This window comes from Ostrinia furnacalis, unplaced genomic scaffold, assembly GCF_004193835.3.
Source record: "Ostrinia furnacalis isolate ACB-3 unplaced genomic scaffold, ASM419383v2 OfSCF4314, whole genome shotgun sequence".
In the NCBI taxonomy this organism is placed as follows: Eukaryota; Metazoa; Arthropoda; class Insecta; order Lepidoptera; family Crambidae; genus Ostrinia; species Ostrinia furnacalis.
Window position 1 is genome coordinate 61,595 of NW_021134553.1, and position 20,788 is coordinate 82,382.

The following is a 20,788-nucleotide window of genomic DNA, read 5'->3' on the forward strand; positions in this document are numbered from 1 at the left end:
AATATTCATAAATGTGATGTATCCTAATATTTGTTTTCATAAATTTATTACTCATAAGTGTATGTATTTATCCATATTATTGAAAATCATGATGTCTATATTAGTATTAAATCGTATTTTAACATGAAATTAATTTGAAATGGTCCAAACAGGCAATATTTTGTGCCACAAAACTAACGTGACAGAAACGAATCGCTGCAAAACCGACTCCACGTAGTCTTGTCTGCCCTACCCCTAGAGTGTAATTTAAAAGCCGGAGGCGCGGAGGGAGGGCAGCCCTCGCCCGCTGTAACGAGGCTCAGGCGCCCGGGTGAGCTGGAGCGGCTGAGGCTGGTCGCCGAGGCGCCGAAGGCGCCGATGGCGATCCAAAAAGCCGAAGCTGCGGAAGCAAGCGTGGGCGCCTGAGCCTCGTTACGCAAGGGCGGAAGGGCTGCACATCCCGCAGCGCCGGAGACGAGGAGATACCAATGCATGCTGCATGCTTGCTTTCATGCTGCATGCTCTGCATGGTTATCTACTCTATTAAATTATATATGTTTTTTTAAAGATACGAGTATGTCTGTTATAAAGTAAATTATTCTGAACAACAACATTATGAGTTGAAGTATGTTCTTAGTAACAACATTATTAATTAAAACAATATGATCAATGAATGTTATGAAGAAAAAAGATCTGAAAATAAAAATTATGTATTTAAATGGTTCTTGGTAGTAACATTATTGATAAAAAAATTATGATTACTAACTGTTATGAGCTCCGATGGTAGTAATAAAAATGTATGAATAAAAAAAGTATGAAAAATAAAATTATGAAGAGAGATTATTATGAACACAAATCGGTAGTAAGACAAAGAATAGGATTTAGAATTTTATGTGAGCCAATATAGAACCTTTTTTTTGTAAATTATTATACATAGAACACACACCCGTCACAAAAATTTGAATTCATCATTTCAATTTCTGCCCAGCCGGAAATCGAACCCGGGACCTCTCGGCATCTAAACCACTACACCAAACGGATCCTTGTGGATATCATGTCGTAAGAGGCGACGGAAGAAATATGCGAACATCAGGCCTCCCCAAGCCATTTGACCAGCGGAGGGAGTGTAGGCCCTAATCATTCATTTGGCTCTAATAAATAGGAAATGGTCATATTCCTGCAGTGGAAACTAAATATCTTGACGATGATAGGATGATGAATTGCTGATAGCTGCCTCTAGCCTTCATTATGAAATCTTAGTTCTTTTTGACTAATCTCTAAAAATACCTAAGATTAATGATATGTTGTTTAAATTTTTATTCAAATTAGCATGGGCGTGTATAATTTACGTCATGCTTAGTTAATTCCAAAGTATACACGCTTGTACAGTCAGTATCAAATAGTTCGTGACACCCAAAGTGGCCAAAAAGTTGAGAACACAACCTTATTCCCATTATAACAAAGACGTGATGCGAACTTTTTGGCTACTTCGGGTGTCACGAAGTATTTGACGCTGACTGTATCTTGTTTATTAAATATCTTCGCCCGCGTGGAATATTGTCTGTCTGTCACAGAAAAACTTTATCGCACGCGTCCCTGTTTCAAAAAGCGGGATAAAAACTATCCTATGTCCTTTCCCGGGACTCAAACTATCTCCCTGCCAAATTTCATCAAAATCGCTTCAGTGGTTTAGGCATGAAAGCGAGACAGACAGACAGAGTTACTTTCGCATTTATAATATTAGCATAGAAGTATAGATTTGAGGAAGGGTCAAAGTTAATGGAGATTTTTATCAACAGTAATTAACAATTGCAATGATCTTAGTTCAGTTTGGCCTTGAGTCCTTCCCCAACTAACTACATTGGTTTTCTTTGGTCCATTGTTTGGTGAGACAATAGGCGGCCGAAGACGTATTTAGGTGTGGTAGCACAATGGAAGGTAGAATAGGTTTAGCTACTTATGAATGTCCTGCCTATAAGAAATGTATTGAGATTTGAGATCCAGGGGAAACATGTTTTTATCCCGGTTTTTGGAAGGGAACACGCACGAGATATATTCACTTTTTGACATTGTGACAGATCTAAATATACGCGTGCGGAGCGGCGAGCAAAAGATAGTAAGAAATACATTTCTATCTTTCGGAAAGCAGTAAGTAATGAGACACCACAACGAGGTTGTAACTGTCAACTCAAGACAGAAGATTCTGCTGAACGCGAAGCAAATATCATCCCCAATGAGAATATTTCTTTAGAATGCCAAGAAAACATTTTATGGAGCTTAATAAGCTCTCTTACATTCGATCGTAGTGTTAAAGCCTAAGGTTATTCTCAACAAAATTAGACACAAGCCAAATTAAGACTGTCAAATCCTTTTGAAGGATCAAAGTATTGATGGTTTCTAGGGATATTTTGTGAGATTTAAAAGCTGTTTAAAGTACTCCTTTATGTTCAGATTCGATTAGGACCAATCAGATCATTTGATTATCAATTACATTAATACGAAATAACACTTAGTTCTACCGACTACAAGATAAAGAATTTTAAAAATTTTAGTTATATTCTCACCTGTAAATTCTCCAACTCCTTCTCAGCAGTGGCGGCTAACGCGATCAGTCTTTCCGTCTCTTTCTTCTCCACATCCAAAAAGTAATGTCCGTCTTTCACTACCTCCTTCACACCATTCCCCATCCCGTTCACACTCACTGGTTCGTCTTTAACATCGTCCAATTTTATCACAGATACACCGTTTGTCACTGTCACTACTCGCGACTCTTCAGTCTTTTGGGGGCTGGGAATGTCCTCGGACTTCTGGGGCGACAGTTCTGCTTTCAAACTCTTCTTTGGCGATAGGATCGGCAGCTGTGCGCGGAACTCTGGCCTCAGATGCCTGAGGACTGGTAGGGATACACTGGAATCCATCTCTCCATTTGGACTAGAATAGTAATTTTCACTCTCTAAGCTATTTGATTTCTTGGGCGTCACGAATCTGTCAGGACAGTTCATGGACTTCTCCGTCAACACTTTTGGGTCGTCGTCGTCGCTCTGACTTCGCAGCTTATGCCTCTTCTGGTTGAAGAACCCTTGAGCCAACGCCCCTGGTCCGTACAGACGTTCCACTCTTTGTTGAATGAAACTCTTCATGGGACTGGTCAATTTCTCCCCATTTTCTTTCGTGATTTCCACGCGTTTTGAGACGCCGTTTGAAGATATTGTATAGGATTCCGAGCTGAATCTTGATTCCTTCCCATTTGTTACGGTTTTCCTGAAGTTCGTTTCTGAATAGCTGGATTTAAAGGTGAGCTCTTTAGTGTTATCGACCTCGTCTTTTTGATGGAGCATGGAAGCTGCAAAATTCTTGCTCTCGCTCGATATGTAAGGTCGACTCGTCGTCGTCATGTTGGCTCCGAGGAAATCGTTCTTCAACTGTTTGTTTTCCGCTGCCATGTACACATGTAGTGGTGACGTCGCCAAGTATGGATCCGTATGCGCCTTGACAGGCGCTTTCGCTGTCAAATCCGCTCGTGTATCATGGGGGCCGAAGGTTGGAACAAGCAGTTTGTTAGCGCTAACCGGCACGGGTACCAGAAGGGAGTTATTTTCGGTTTTGTATTGATATGTGTGTGTGATAGGTCTTATTGGGGAAGCTTCGCGACTTTTATTGATGTCCTGGCGAAGTTTGGAGTCGTATGTAGTTAAGTTCGTGTAACCATTGACAGAACACGCTAGGTTTAGATAGCTGGGTTTCTTGTGGGGGATATCGTCTCGTTTTTTATGGTGTCCCCTAGACCGATGGCTGCCGGCGTCTATGTGAACTTTGGGAGGGGGTTTGAGGAGGTGTTCAGATTTTCTGGGGGTTGGAGTGGGGTCGTCAGGCGTGCGGACAGGGGTGATAGTGGGCGTGGGATGCTGGGCGATGGGGGGCTGGAGGTTAGACGCTGCTCTCTCCTGGAACCGGGAGTTGAAGTCCCGGATTCGGCTGGTGGTCGACGAGGGCGTCAAGAGATTCAAACTTCCAGATGTGGTATCTGAAAAGAGATATTTTCAATAAGTTTACATTTAATAATCAAACCTTCACTGGTCGGGTTTCTATTGGCGGTCAAGCTGTAGATCCTGGCTACACAGGAGTTGCAGCGGTGGGAACAAGAGGCGGGAATAGTCCCGAACTTAATAAATGCTGTACTAAACATGGGATGCAATGAAAATCAAACTTGTTGTTCAAAATATGGGAAATACTATGCTTTTGCTTTAAAAAACCCCAGTACTGTCAATAGTTAAATTGCATTGACCTTTTAAGAAATTACTTTAGTGAGCCAAAAGCTATGTCAGTATTAAAACGGGTGTTAATTTATGTCACATGAATTAATTAAATAATTTTATTTTTGGTTATTTGGGAAAGTAATAAAACTATAAAAATAAAATGTTTATCACTTCGAAATAAAATTAAAAATTACATTTTCGTAAATACTTTTCCTGATATAAACTACCAACAGTACCAACCTAAGAAATTGAAATTAAATAATTATTTATACCATAATATTGGCTACTTTCTTTACGTTTTCCTATTTGACTAGCAGTGTTAAACACTAACCTTAGTTAAGTTTTCAGTTATGCAGATTAAAGTAACAGTTAATGTAAAGAAGATCTTAGCATGAAAAGTAAAAACTAAAATAGTTATAGCCTGACCAGGAACATAAAAACCCTCGCCATGTTGCGGAAAACTAATGGTACTAATTTCTTTTAATGGCAACAGTAACTGAAAACTTCATTGACATGTCACCTTGCATGTCAGTCTATTGCTGTCAAAGTGTAAACAAAGTTTATTTTAAATGTGCGCAATTGGTTTTATGAATTATATTGCTAAAATATTTTTATAGTCGTGAAAGAAAAGTGGTTCACAATGTGTTAAAGTATTTGTCGAAGAGAAATACTAAGGGTTTGGACAATATTTTCATTGAATAATGTTTCCGACAAAAGTTGTCAAATTGACTGACATGTTTATAGTATAGTATAGTACAGTCCACTATGAAAATTAGCTGTGGTTTGTTTCAACTACCTATTTTAAAATTTTTTGTCACTTTCTAAGTGTTGAATTTTATGGGATTGGGAAAGAAGTACCGAGTTTGAAGCGTTCATGAGCAGACATTGCAGTTGAATATTCAAGTTCTGAATTTGATTATTGATGAATAATAAAATAAATTCTACTAGCTCGATTGATGGTTTCATTTAATTTATTTAAATCAGGTTACCTATAATAATATTTTTTTCGTTAATTTATGAAAATATCAAATTAGCCCGTAATCCTGAATCCTGATACATAAAGTTAGCCTATTAATTTAACACAGGTACGACTGTACTCAGTGTTGCACTATCAAATGCAATTGACGCGCCTCTATGCCAGGGTTTTTATGTTCCTGGTCAGGCTATACACTATGTTTTATCAAATCAAAGTAAATCACAGCATTATACAAACTTTCCCAAATAAAAATTATACTCACAACTCATAAACATAGTGAAATAATCGCACATCTTCGATCAACAAAACATTTTACATACACGATAATGCACACAAATTAGAAATTACTATTTTATGATTTTTAACAACGATCGAGCATGTTAATATCATAAGGTCGTTGTATCTTATCAACATTTGATAATAGGATACGTAACGTGATTTAGATTAGATTTTTTCGTTGTAAAGTACACAAAATACTGTGTAAATAGGCCTTTAGTACACTTGCATAGTGTAATAACATTATCTGTACATTTAATCAACATGTATCTCTAAGTGCACACTTTAATGTACCTATAATCATTTTATCTAGAATTTGAATTTTTGCAGAAAAATTACCCAAACTTTATTAAAATACCTACCTAATATCTTTGTAATCTTTTAGAAAGCCAAACTTTTAAATCTTTTGTGATATTAATCCAAAAATAAGTTTTTCAATTTTCTTTCATTGAAATAATGCAGGGTTTTAGTATAATAAACGAAACAAATCCCAAAATAATTTACGGATAAATAACAACAGTAAAGTTGATATAATAAATTATCTTGTAAAGAAAATAATTCAAGTTTGTCAAATAACTAATTTTATATTCGTACACTTTCATTTAAAAAGAAAAGAAACTACTTATTAATTTAACTGGCTGTCACTAAATAATTCGACTGTTAATGAGAAATTAGTTAAGCAAATAATAAGCAATTGCATGCAACCGTCTGACGAACAAACAGCCTTGTTTTTGTAAATAATTTACGTATAAACAATTGACAGCACAGACTGTAGTTGTGACTTTTGTTGGAAAATGGCTCTAATTACAGCTACATAAGATGTAACAAGGCTAAGCTCGATATGCTGTTCTAGGATGTGCAGTATTAAAATGTCTTATCTAGGCATTTTATCTACTTTAGACGGTAAGTCCACGTTAGTTGTATTACAGAAACTAATAATTAGCTACATCATAAGAAATGTTTGAAACCTGAACTGAACTGGCTGATATTTAATTAAATTATAATCTACACTAATATTATAAAGAGAAAAGATTTGATTGTTTGCCAATGCAAACTTTATTTTTGCAACTATTCAATAACAGGCTTTCAAACTGGACTGGACTGATTTAAAAATTCTTTCATCATTAGAATCCTAATTTCTGATGAACAGAGGTAGTACAAAACTATTAGAATTTGCTAGGTCAGTTAGGGGTCATTCCATGACAAATGTTACCGAGGGTGAAAAACTAAATATGTTCTTTTCGCATTAAATCTGATGAATTTTGAAAGTATACATTCCAAATTATAATGTGCACCAAAAAAAATCTGAGAGAAACAAGTAATTTTTAAGTTATTAGTCTTCAAAGTCTATACTTAAGTCAACTGCCTGAATGATCATTTTCTCTCTAATTATTAGTAATACGATTAAAAAAAAAACTATCAATCTGTGAAACGTTTTGCCACTATATGATTCGAGGGTATTTATCATAGTATTGGTAGATAACGTCATAGTCCCAAAAAAATTGATAATCATCAAGTTTTAAGTGTGTTTTCTTGTTACTTCGGCGATGTAACACCCGAAACAGAAAAACAGGTATTTGTTTTATTATTGTACCTTACACATGGATTAGGTTAACAATATTTGGTAAAAGTAAGGTCATGGTAGTAATGATTTCAAATACTAACTAATATCTGAGCATGATACTAATTTAGTATGTTTCTTTCATGATTAAAAACTGTAACACCCGAAACGTTTCGGGTATTACATTTTTATTTATGTGTCGATATTGTGTGCATATTGCTTGGAGAAGTGAAAAAGTATTACTGTGAGGGTCCTTTGACCTCCCACTAGCGCTGGAATCGGAAAAGGAGTCATATTTCTCAATTTAAGACTTTTTTGAAATGTCGACTTAACACTAAAATTAAGGTATTGCTAAAAAGGGTCGATGTTTGACATTTCCAATAAATATCGTAATTAGAAATTAAAGTAATGCTATTTCAAGCCAAAAACAATAGAAAAAGCTATATTCTGAGGAAAAATTAAACTTGAACTTTGTATATTTTTAAAAAAAAGCTGCTTCGTAATTTCAAACCAGAATTCGCTCTAATTGTGTTTATTTGTTGTACTTTTTATTTTGTAGTACCTAGATACTAATAAAACACCGATTTTATCGATAAAACGCGTTGAATTTTCGTACTCGTAACACCCGAAACAAAACCATTGTAACACCCGAAACAAAGAAAAAATTTATAAAAAAATAGTAAAACGTTTTATTTAACAGTGATTGTATGTTACATGGTTTGTAAATTTCATACTTTAGAAGTCCTGTAAGTTTTAGGTATGATTCCTTAAGAAAATTCGCTAAATTTCGAGTAAATGCAGCAACAGTCAGAACATTGAGGCAAAATCTCGTAACGCCCGAAACGCACACTTTTCGACTCATATTTTCGTTATCCTACATTCTAAGCTGTACAAACTTTATTATTTAAATAAAACAACTAAAAACGGACAGATTAAGGCACTAACATTATTAAAATACTATTTCAAAATACATGATATTGTTGAATATGTGTGTACGAACGTAACACCCGAAACGATGGAATGACCCTTAGTTAAAATATAAAAAGCGGTGTTATTAAGTAAAATACAAATTACCAACAAAGAAAAATAGCTACCTTGCCGCAAGCCAAGCAAGGTTTGCTAATGAATACCGATATTCAAAAGCCCGAACAATGTTAAACATTTTTCGACACAGAAAGATAAACAGAAGTCCTCAATGGTAGTAAGCCTTGAACCTTGACCTTCTAACAATAAATAATTTAATTTTACTGCCTTGAAGACGGACAGTATTCTAGACAGTTCTTAGCCTCAGTTGTTTAACCGTAACTATAATTAACCTGTGTTTTTGTATGAAACTTGACAGAATTTTGACGTTTGTTATAGTGTAAGACGTTGCAACCCAGGTTGTCTTAAAAAATAAGAAACCTGGAAGTTAAACCTGGTATTATTATGGAATCGATAAACATATTGAGTATTGAGTCAAATAAGATATTGGAGGTTAAAATTCTGTTGTTTAATTAAATATAAATTGTTACCAAGATTAGGCACTGATAGCTGAATGCGTTCAGATTGCCACACTTTCTGTACTGCACTCATATTATCTTATGATATAATCATTTATAGTTTGGTTTGATAAGATACATGAAATTGTTAAAAAATTAATGTGTTTTTCCTATAAAAATATAGAAAATAAAATCATAGCATTTAGTAATTTCAAATACTGATAATTGTTTGTTTAAAATTCCAATTTATTGTAGTTTTATGAGGTTATAATTGCTGTTTTTAATTATTTAGGATATTGCATAAAATGAGTAGGTATTTTAGCCTAACTACTGGCTGGTATTTAACTAAAATATCAGTACATTCTGAGCAGTACATAAAGAAAAAATACGCATTGCAGATATTGAAACAGAATGCTTGTAAATACGGGCTATAGTGTATCTGTGATTCATAACACAGAAGATTATGGCAAACTTAGCGTATTACTCATCTTATTAAGAAAGCTATTAGTAGAAACTAACTATAAAACACGCTGTAAATCCTTTCTAACTCCAGCAATTCGCCTGTCCGTTAGAAAATTACACGGCAAAGATTTTAAAGTTTCTAAAGATTGCAGGTAGAAAACACGGACCTCAACTTCAAAACTTAATTATCAACGTCATTTCGCAGCAATATAAAAAATGAAACTCACCAAACAATAGTGCATTAACTTAGACACAAAACACACAATAATTACAACGGCACAAATGCGGTTTTTCAATTAATTTTTCACTTCAAACAATTTTACACAAAATTTTATGACATCACTTCACAAAGGAGAAACGTCAAACTTTTTACTTTTTTTCAGCACCAAGACGTCGACGTCGAGCTGTGCGCGTGTATGCGGCCAGTCTGGGCCGTTCCGTTTCACGGTCACCGAGTTTCACGCAGTTGTGTTTATTAATTTATTCACAACACCGTTTATTTATCTTATATTTATTAGCACCGATTACGATTTTATTTTTTGATGTTTCAGATAGCGGCACCGCGTATCCATCTGTATTCTTCAACGAGTTGGCGACAATGACCGGACTTCAATAGAGTTGCGTGGGTTAAAACGAGGCCGGCGGAGTTTATTTCGTTTGTGACTTACATTTTGCAACCTGCATTGTTTGCGGCCTACATATTAGTATGTTAGATATGATTTATACGTGATTACTGTATGTGCAATAGTTCAACTTCTGTTTAACTAACGCGTATTAGATTTACGCAATTGAGGAAAATGGATGTCCTATCGATCCAAACCAAATAAACTAACCGGCATTGCTTGACTAATTAATTACAGATCGTAAAGGTCAAGAGAATACATAATATTAAGCTGATTAGTCATTCTTACACGAATGAAGTGGGACAAGGTTGAACAAAACACAATAATTTTTCAAATACGGAATTTTAGGTCAATAGTCAGACCAAACTTACTTTTATTATAGTGAATAAGGCTGCCACTTTTATCTAGAAACTATAAAATCCAAGTTCATCGTTTGTAAGCACGCACACAACTTTTTACATTGTACATTTGTACGTAATAAATATTATTTTGTTTACTTAGAGCTACATCGATTTTGAAAAAAGCCAACCTTTTTATTCTTCTGGTATTTTTGGCCCCTTTACGTTTTTTTTACAACAAAATTGGCATTCGCTTCTTCAAAGAAAGGGTGTTTCATCGAACTATACTGTGAAATCTCTAGTCAGTTTCAACACGTAATTTGGAATGTCACCGAAAGCATCTGTCCTGAACAGTTTTGGAGCTAAATAAAGACACGAATGTCTTCGAAAATCCGGAATGCAATCATCTCGACGAGAAACAGAAGGGAATGGTCAGTTAATCCGAGTTATTTGTGAGAGTTAAGTTACGGAATGCTTAAGCTTTGAGCTTTCTTCGTAAATGTTCTGATTACTACATTTTCAATCAGTGTTCAAATTTCAAATGAGTAAAAAAAGGTATTCTAATTTTGAAACGAATCTGAATATGTGTATTGAAAGCCGGGTCTCCAGCGCGTGTTTTGTCCTACACAATCTTTTCTTGTAGGCAATTTTGTTGAATGTTGACATTTTTTTGTTGATTGTGTAGGGAAAAAACACGCACTGAACGGCTACTTTGAGACGGTCCAAAACTATTTTAAATAGAAAAACATACATATACATAAACATCACAACCACATACACAAAGAGGAAATGTAAAGAAAACACAGAAATGAATGAAAATGATTAAGATATAATTTATTGTGATACGAAAACAATATGAAATAAAGTAACGAATCCACTCTCTTGGTACAAGAGAGTGAAGTCGTCAAAGAAAACAAAATGTAAATAATTTCAACGATATACAAAATAACATGCTAAATAATAGAAAGAAACGGTAGAAAAACACTGAAATCTGTCATTTACCTGAGAAGTCTGTGCTGGCGTCAACGTCCAAGGAACAACTGCCAATCGAATCCACCGATTTATCCATGACTTTTACAGTGAGCTCTTTAGCACCTTCTTTTAACAAATCCGTCTCTTTAACTTCAATTTCGTACACCCCAATGCTGTCTAAATCATTGTCCAGATTCCTCACATCATTAGATTTCGGAGAGACAGTAGAACTCGGCAGTTTAATGTCGGTTTCATCTGTGTTTATGGTCAGAATCGAATCGGGATTGTATGAAAATTCCCCGGACAAATTTTTGTCTAATATAAGAGTGCTTTGGCTTGTGAAGTTGCTGCGTATAGGCTCTATGTACTCCACGTCGTCATCATCAACGAATATGCCGTTGGAATGTCCGCTCGGGCCTTGTTGGGGCGTCGCGTCTTTAGGGACCGCGTCTATAACTGGCTGGGTCTTAATAAGGCTGCGATAGTAATGACTTTCGAGCTTTTCCAGCTGTCTTTTTGTGTCAGAAGACTGCTTCTTGCGCACTGAATCTATTATTATCGGGAGGTTTAGAAGATCCGGCGTCTTCTCCCTCTGATTCTCCCTTTTGAAAAGCGGTGAGTCATCGCTTTCTAGCTCGAAACGTTTGTACTTCGACGAGCAATAGTCATCGATTGACGACGTATCAGACTTTTTGGAATCGAAGAATGTGTCGAGGGAGAAAAAGGACTTTCGCTTTTTCTTAGGCTGGCTGGCTTTGTCAAAATTTGACTGCACGAACGGATCACCCGATTTGAAATTCTGCACGCAAATGTTGCTCGTATTCACGAGAGATTTCGGTCGAGATTCCTTTGGGAGACTTAGCGGGACTCTGTTGGTTTCTATTTTACGAGAATCTAGGCTGAGAGTTTTGCGGAACCTTTCATTGAGGTTCGCTAGTAAGAAATGTCTACGCTCAGTCGATTTTGGGGTGACGTTGTACGAACTCTGTTTGCTGCTAGAAGGCTGAGAATTTGGAATGTATTCTGTGTACTTGAATTCTATATCATTTTCAGAGTAGTCTTTCTTATCTTCCGTTTTACCGTACGGTTCTGATGGGCATAGAGAGGACTGCCTGTTTTCAGGTCTGTGAAACGAGAACGAGCCACGGTTTGACGAGTTGTGTTTTTTGTCACAAATGCAGTTGCCAACGCAGTTGAGTTTTATGCATCTCCGGTCTTCAGGCTCGAGGGAGACGTCGTGGTCTTTTGGAATGTATTTGTCTGGCTTATGCTTGTGAACTAATAGGTCTTGGCGGATTTTCTCCAGTCTCTCATCACCTTGGAGACCTCTGGTATACTTCGATTTAGGTGGTCTGAAGAACCTGATACTGCCTGTGGAGTGAGGGTCAGTAGATCTTCGTCTCACGAACGACGGGGAGTCAGATATTTTGTTGACCCCTAAAAGCAGAACCGGCGATTTCTTGTCCTCTTCGTCGGGGAGGTCGCTGCAAAAAAAAAAAAACAAACAGTTTATTTTTTTCATCTTGTACGAAAGGTCTGTGCAAAGGCGTTTGCGAATATGCAGAATTAATTTTCGTTTAAGCTGGCCATTTAGTCATTTGATTTAAGAGTAAAATAGTTATTTCTCGCAGCAATTTAACTCTGATTCAATCAAAATAGTTAATTATAATGATTTATAAGCTTGAATTTTATTCTTAGGAACCAATATTATAAATATACAATATTTACATTAATATTTAAAAAAGAACCAATACTCTAATATTTAATAAAGAAGCAATAAATCCCGTGAAGTGATAATTTTATAGAACCAATACTCGTTTAAAAGTACAATTAATTATCTTTAAGATGGATTGCTTGTTGTTACGAATTTAATTTTATATTAATTATAAGACATTTTAACGAGTACTGGTTCTGAGTAGTCTAAAACATGATTAGAAAAGAAACAAGCATTAAAACAAACAAAAGATACTCACACAACAACACACGAACACAGATAAGGATTAGAAATGAAAAGAAAACGAAATTAGATAGTTATAGCCTGACCAGGAACATAAAAACCCTGGCACAGAGGCGCTTCAATTGCATTTGATAGTGCAACACTGAGTACAGTCGTACATGTGTTAAATTAATAGGCTAAATTTATGTATCAGGATTCAGGATTACGGGCTAATTTGATATTTTCATAAATTAACGAAACATATTATTAAAGATAACCTGGTTTAAATAAATTAAATGAAACCATCAATCGAGCTACGGGACTATTCCCACCTCTCGTTCCCACCACTGCAACTCCTGTGTAGCCAGGATCTACAGCTTGACCGCCACAAAAACCCAACCAATGAAGGTCAAGTTTGTCCCGGGGGAAAGTTAAACTGTCATTGGACCCGCAACGAAATTAATCAGAAGAACATAGGAGGAGTTCGAAATTAAGGTTCGACTTCCCTCCATTGCAAAGCGGATGACAGGTGACAAACAAAGGTTTAAAACCTTTAAGAAAAAGATTATGCACCACGGACAATTAAACATGTCAGTCAATTTGACAACCTTTGTCGGAAACATTATTCAATGAAAATATTGTCCGAACCCTTAGTATTTCTCTTCGACAAATACATTAACACATCGTGAACCACTTTTCTTTCACGACTATAAAAATATTTTAGCAATTTAATTCACGAAATCAATTGCACACATTTAAAATAAAGTTTGTTTACACTTTGACAACAATAGACTGACATGCATGGTGACATGTCAATGAAGTTTTCAGTTACTGTTGCCATTAAAAGAAATTAGTACCATTAGTTTTCCGCAACATGGCGAGGGTTTTTATGTTCCTGGTCAGGCTATACATAAACAAATTAAAACACCTAAAAAGTTATTAAATTAATGTAACGAACAACATTCGTAAATGTTTTTCAGAATTCGATGTTTAAACCTTGAACTTAAACGATTTAAAAAGAACATCCTAATCACGTCCTAATTTTTGCAAAATCCCTTTGGCTGCACGCCTTTGCATTTTCCCAAACGGAATATTAAACGAAACAAAAAATAAATGTTAGCAAAATTAAATTTCCTACCTACCACGCTGCCATTTAATCCATTGCCTAAACTGGCATGTGGTTGATTAATCTTTATTGACTTGAACTGTAACAACAACACAGATTGACACAGTAAGCCTACTGAGTTGGATAAATACAGAGAAAAGTCGCGTATTTTTTAAAAGGATTTGTAAGTTGAGGTACAGTAGTCTGAAGAACTAAAGAAATTTTTTCTTTAACATAGGGGATCAAATTGAAAAGATTTTACGTTTCCATACAAAGTAGATCTTCTACTTCAGTATTAAGTGCATTACTCGTACCACGACCATAAAACGGCACTCCTATCGCATTCCCAGTGGCCCTAGACACTTCCCTGTGCGATCTCAATAATAACTGGATTTCCTTTCCCATGATCCTAGTAGGTCTACTCTTTTTCTGATGTTGGGACCAAGAGGTATTAAGTAGGATAGTGTAGGTACACAGGTATTACACAGGTGTATCTGTATGTGAGTCTTGTTTGTAGGTTTTTTAGTACGGGACTATTCCCATCTCTCGTTCCCACAGCTGTAACTCCTGTGTAGCCAGGATTTACAGCTTGATCGCCAATAAAAACCCAACAAGTGAAGGCCATGTTTGTCCCGGGGGAAAGTTAAACTGTCATTGGACCCGCAACGAAATTAATCAGAAGAATAGCAGAATTCGAAGTTTTTAGAGTAGGATAGCAACCCTTCTCAACTAATTTCAATTGCGATTCAACAAAAACAAAATATTGCGTGTGCACGACTATAAAAAGGCACCAATGTGGCAAGGCAGTGGCAAGGGTGTGTCAGGCTGTACTATGAACGAGTTGAATGTTTCTTCCCTATTTTGTGGCATAAAACCTTTTCTATAAATAGGTAAATCTGGTCTATTCCACTTAAATCACCTGGCTTTGAATAGACCGTAATTCTAGATGAAGTTAACCATTAGGCACTATAACATAAGGAAATTATTACAATCTCATGCCTCCTAGACATGTGGCAAGACGTGACAGTTGTAGATCGAAAATCGAAATCGCTTCACGGAGCGAAGCATCTACAAAAAAAAAGCTGGAGCGAAGGGATTTCGAAATTTTAACTGTAACATTTTTACCACTTCCCTAGGGGCCCCCTTTCATAAAACCAATCAACATAGTTTAGATAATATCAGCAGGTTCAACATAAAAGAATCTGACAGAATATATTTCAATGCATAGGTAATTTTATTTAGAAGCTACTCATATCATATTGTTTATAATAGCTTTGCTTAGATTGTGATAGAGGTAAGTACATAATTCATGTGAATAAAACAATTTATTTATTATCAATTCAACACACTATGCTTATCCGTTAGCTAGTAATCATAGTACAAGCTTATCATAACTTACATCTTTACTAATTAATTATTGTTGGATTGGAAAAATTGACGTACTTATATGATCTTGTCTACTTATAATCTCCCACATTGACTTCCCACGAGAGCGTATCTACAGTATTTATAACCCTGTAACGGTCATATCGTTGGTTATACGGAAACGATGGCGTGACTACACTCATTAGGAGTCAGGATTGTATGAATATCAGGATCAAGGGCATCATGACAAGAAGGCAAGGAGATATTGAGGCGACCGAGAATATCCTATGGAGTCTACTGCATGGAATGATCTGACAAGCTTTTATTCTAGCTAATACAGCTATTATTTTTGAGCTATCAGTTGACACACCAAGTAGGAGGGCCACGAGTGTACCTACTAGCCTAGGTCCAGGGTGAAACGTAAGGAAAATATATAAAATTTTCAGGAGGACGCAGCTGACCTCTTTTTCCCTCCCTTTATCGCTCTGCATTACGTTCGCCAAACGGGTCGGTCTCTATTCGAGAATCGAGATCTCTTTTACTCCATCTTCAACTATAATATACGCAAATGATGTTGAATTACATTACATTGCATGCTTGCTTGGCAAGCCATTTATGTTCTGTAAATTGCTTTTATTACTTGTAATTCACACCTGAATTTAGTCAATTTGAGCCAGCTTTAGTCACAAAATCTCTTATACTTTTCTTCCAAAGTAGACAAATAAATCAGACATAGTAAAAGCTGGTAATACTAAACTTTCACTGTGACAACTTTCTTTAAAGGCACTTTCTTTCAATTTAAAAAGGAATTCCATGTAACCCCATCTCTCATTTGCGACCATCAATTAGCAGATCTATTTCAGACTAGATCCATTGTCTGCTGTTTCTAATACAGATACGTGCAGTAGACTTTCTTTGAGATTCTATTTGGTCCAATATGTAGTAATATGTTGAAGTCAACTTTACATTTAGGGACCTAAGTTGGTGCATTGATCAAATATTGGAAGCCAGTCTTCGTACAACATCAATCGTTATTCGATGATTTTTCTCCACACTGAAGATGTTGATGTAATTTTTTTTATGCATAACAAGGCAGATATTTGACCACAATCGCACCTGATGTTAAGTGGGATGCAGTCTAGGATGGTACATGCCCTGTAAGTGCCTATTCGCCGTACTCTCGTCTTGAAAAGGCCCGGATTATAGTCTTCGGGAAAGACAGCAGCAGGCAATGAATTCCAGTCCCTATATTCTGCTGTTCGCATTATAAAAGAGTCATCATCAATTTGGGATGATGATGAAACGCAATGGTAAGCCTCGCCATTCAGTGCACCGAAGTTCAAGGATCGCGGGAAGCATCTGGATACGGGACTATTCCCACCTCTCGTGCCCACCGCTGCAACTCTTGTGTAGCCAGGATCTGCAGCTTGACCGCCAACAAAAACCCAACCAGTGAAGGTCAAGTTTGTCCCGGGGGAAAGTTAAACTATAATTGGACTTGGAACGAAATTAATCAGAACAACATAGGAGGAGTTGGAAGTTAAGTTCGACGGAAGCACCTGGATGCGGGCAGCGGACCGGTCGTTATGGAAATCCTTGGAGCAGGCCTTTGTCCAGCGTTCTTTAGGATGATGACATTTTAATATGATGACGTAAATGCCAGGAATATTCGCTGACTAGCTTTCCGCCCGCGGCTTCGCCCGCGTGGAATTTTGTCTGTCACAGAAAAACTTTATCGCACGCGTCCCTGTTTCAAAACCCGGGTTAAAAACTATCCTTTCCCGGGACTCAAACTATCTCTATGCCAAATTTCATCAAAATCGGTTCAGTGGTTTAGGCGTGAAAGAGAGACAGACAGACAGACAGAGTTACTTTCGCATTTATAATAGTAGTATACAGGGTGTTAGGTAAATGGGTATATGAGCCGAGACCAGCCCATGTTAACATAGTCATATAAATACTATAGTGGTGTCAGAAAGTCTGGGAAAGGTACCATTATTGAGTAATCAGCTGATTCAGTTTTTGTCGCCAAATTGCGTCGTGACACCCCTGAAAATTAATAGTACGACAAACTAGCGTAGATAAAACAAATGACAGAATTCATTATAATTTTCTGCCTAAAAGTTTGTCTCTGAGAGGCAAAAACCTTAAGCAATCCCCCAGGAAAATCAGTCCATCTAAAAAGATTTAGCACAAGTCAAATACTCCCTTACCTTATTTGATTCGATTTGGATTTTGGATAAGTAAAAGTAAACAAAGTGGTCAAGAATTATTTTACTTCATTGACTGTAACTTACTTATTCAAATAAACTGAATAATCAGGACCGTTCATTGTGGACGTCATTCGGCTGAAATGTATGAAGGAACGAATCTTTAAACTTGATAACTTTGATTAAGGAAAATGAGAAATTGTAGGTAATCATCTAAATTTTATCATCGTAAATCACGATATTGTGTACTAAAAATACCTTAACTAAAAATAAGACACCATTGAAAAAAAAACCTTAGGCATTAAAGAAATGTGCCCAACGCACTGTTTAATCTTTGAAGGTCAACGAAAGGTCTTACAATGGAACCGGCACGTGTAGTGCGAGTGAGACGCAAGACGTATCGCACGGCGGCTTTCACTTGCAAGAAAGAGTCGGAAGATCATCGCGGCGCAGGGTAGCGAGAGTGAGACGCAAGACGTATCGCACGGCGGCTTTCACTTGCAAGAAAGAGTTGGAAGATCATCGCGGCGCAGGAGTAGGGAAGTGACATTGAAGGCAAAAAATCGATTAAGATTTTTCTCTTGTTCAATAATAAATCGTTGAAGGATTTTTTTTTGTACAAATAATAAATTCAGGTGCCATTAATTAATTTCCAATCATTAATGGAGACGACATGTGGTTGGGGTTAAGTTTTCATTTCATGATTGACTAATGAAGGTCAAGTCGTCTCTGGGGTCAAAGTGTCGTAATTACAGTGCCGTAATTACAATCTAGTTGGTCAGTAATCTTGCTGATTGTCTATCAATAGCCTATCGAAGGGCCACCCAATCACTCATACTATCGTTAGTAAAATATCATATTAATTATTTTCTAAGAAAAATAACAGCGTTTATCGCAAATTAAATTTAGCTAAAACATTTCCAAAAGCATGGCAGATTACGGTTTTCTTAATTTACCAAATAAAACTGTGTTGTTAGTTTTTTTTTTTCAATATCTTCTATCTGATTTAGACCAATCGATAGTATGAGCGATTTCAGGTAGGTAGGATCTATCAATTATTCGATAATTGATTTTAAGACATTCCTATTAATTAGTCAGATGGGTTTCAAACAATTTGATATTTCAATCGATTTTTTGTAATATCAATATCGATTACCGAATTTATGGAAAAAATAATGACCTCGCACTAGTTGCACCGCGCATGCGCCATGCGACCATGTTTATTTGTTTACATTATTATTTGATCAGTTTGTTGCGATGTTTTGATTTTCGACGTTCTGGATAATTAGATATTCAAATAGCTAAGTAATACAATGACATTATGGTGTTGAGTGGTGTTGGTGCAATAGGACTTTGTGTTTTCTTTAGTGTGATGAACGATTTATGTCCGGGAGACCTTCCGTTCCACGATACCTTGTGTCATAATGTTTTCGCGGGTGGGTGAATCGACACCACCATACCACCGAAGGGAGACCCGGAGATCCCGTTCTTGAAAATAGGATTTCACTACAAGTACCTACCTACCCGGTCACTTGAAAGCGTGGGAAGGTAAATAAGTGAGTGGATGGATGTGATAATGTGTTGCGATTCGTTTTGTGAATTAGAGTGAAGTGTTACCCCCTGAATATCTTAGATTGCTTGCAGAGTCAATAAAAAGAGGTAAGTGAATAATTGGTTCAAAAGTAATAATAAAAGTGGGCGGTGCCGACTCGCGTCAAAATTTGTGAATGAAATACCGTTTGACCACGTTTGACCTAGGAGGGAGTTGCGCGATCGTAGGGCTGTCCAAAAATTAAAATAATAATTATTTATTTAGTTTTGTATGGGAAAATATTATTTATTAAATATTACGATATCCACTTTCTGACACCACTATAGTATTTATATGAGTATGTTAACATGGGCTAGTCTCGGCTCATATACCCATTTACCTAACACCCTGTAGATAAGGTCTGGCCCAACAAACCAGTGTTTTGGGACTTACTGGGTCCATTTATTCTGTGATAGATCCATGTCTGTCCATCAACAGTCTACTTTAGCGTGCGATAGAGCAATTTGTCCATGTCTAACCAACGGCAACGGGACGCTAGTGTTGGGAACTTACAATGGGGAGACATCAACACGCATTGTCGAAATTAACGACAGCTGTATTAAAGTGCCACAAAAAGATTAAATTGTTTTCCAACTCCATCCAGTTCATCAAAAAATACCTTAGTGACTTATCTTCTATAATTAATATTCCTTTATTAATATGCTACTATAAGACAATAACTTAGCTAAGCACATTACAAGAAATGCAGCAGTGCCTGCTAACTTCTCTTCAACTTAGTAAAATTCTGTGTTTTTCTCCTAAAACCATAGGTTGATACATAACGATTTAGTCGAAGGTTTACACATATTTTACATAATACATATAATACCTATCTTATTGCAATATAATTATCATATCTTTATTGCAAGAAAAAAGTGTTACAATTTTGAGTGAATCTTCTGTCTTCCAAAATAGGCATTTGCCTGTACCTACCTAGTATGGACGACAGTGTCCTCCCCCAATAGACACAAGCAGTTTAACAGGTTAATAAACATAACATCTATTTACGTTATAATCGTACGTAATTTACGTTATTACGTAAAAATACTAGGTGGGGGGGACATAATCTATCGCAGCGCTCATGGTGGTCAAAAGTAGAAATAATGTTAGCTCTGTCATCAGATGTATCTGTCAATGGCAAAGCGATTCTACATAATACATTTTAATATCATTAATTAATCGCATGAAAAGGGTCCTACTGGGAACTTAAATAAAAGAGTGGACTGTATTTCGATAGGGCTGTTTTAATAGCCGTTTACAATTTGGAAATAACTAAACTATACAACGTGGTAGTACAAAAATGAGTCACAGTAGTTGTTGTGCACAGATGTTTGCCTTATGATGAGAGCGTGAATTATTGAACTCTGCCCTTGTTTTGTTCTTAATTCTTCTACATCTCGGACTTGTCCAGCCAATACCAACAACTTTCCTTTAAATACGGTTTGTGGTTGGAATTTGATANTGAGTTGTTAATTGCAATAAAACAGCACTCAAAAAGTTCCCAATGCTTTATGTTTGAACATTATACACATTATCATAATGCTTATTGTCAAAGTCGTAAAATTCAGATGTCTTTGCAAGAATTTCACTAATTTGCATTTTAAGTCAGCGCTGGTTTAACTGGCTCTTAAGATACAGAAATATCCCTAAATACTGA

The 20,788-nt window shown here is 36.4% G+C and overlaps 1 protein-coding gene across 1 annotated transcript in view; it reads right to left on the bottom strand.

Moving 5' to 3' along the window:
* vlc (disks large-associated protein 2) overlaps positions 1–19,667 on the bottom strand; it is a 33,818-nt gene extending 14,151 nt beyond the window's left edge. Inside the window, exons 1-3 of the mRNA XM_028313645.1 lie at positions 19,645–19,667; positions 10,955–12,408; positions 2,544–4,003 (exon numbers count right to left, since the gene is read on the bottom strand). Coding sequence (XP_028169446.1) covers positions 2,544–4,003; positions 10,955–12,408; positions 19,645–19,667 — 2,937 coding nt within the window. The remainder of the gene's footprint in view (positions 1–2,543; positions 4,004–10,954; positions 12,409–19,644) is intronic.
* Between the last annotated feature and the right edge of the window lie 1,121 nt (positions 19,668–20,788).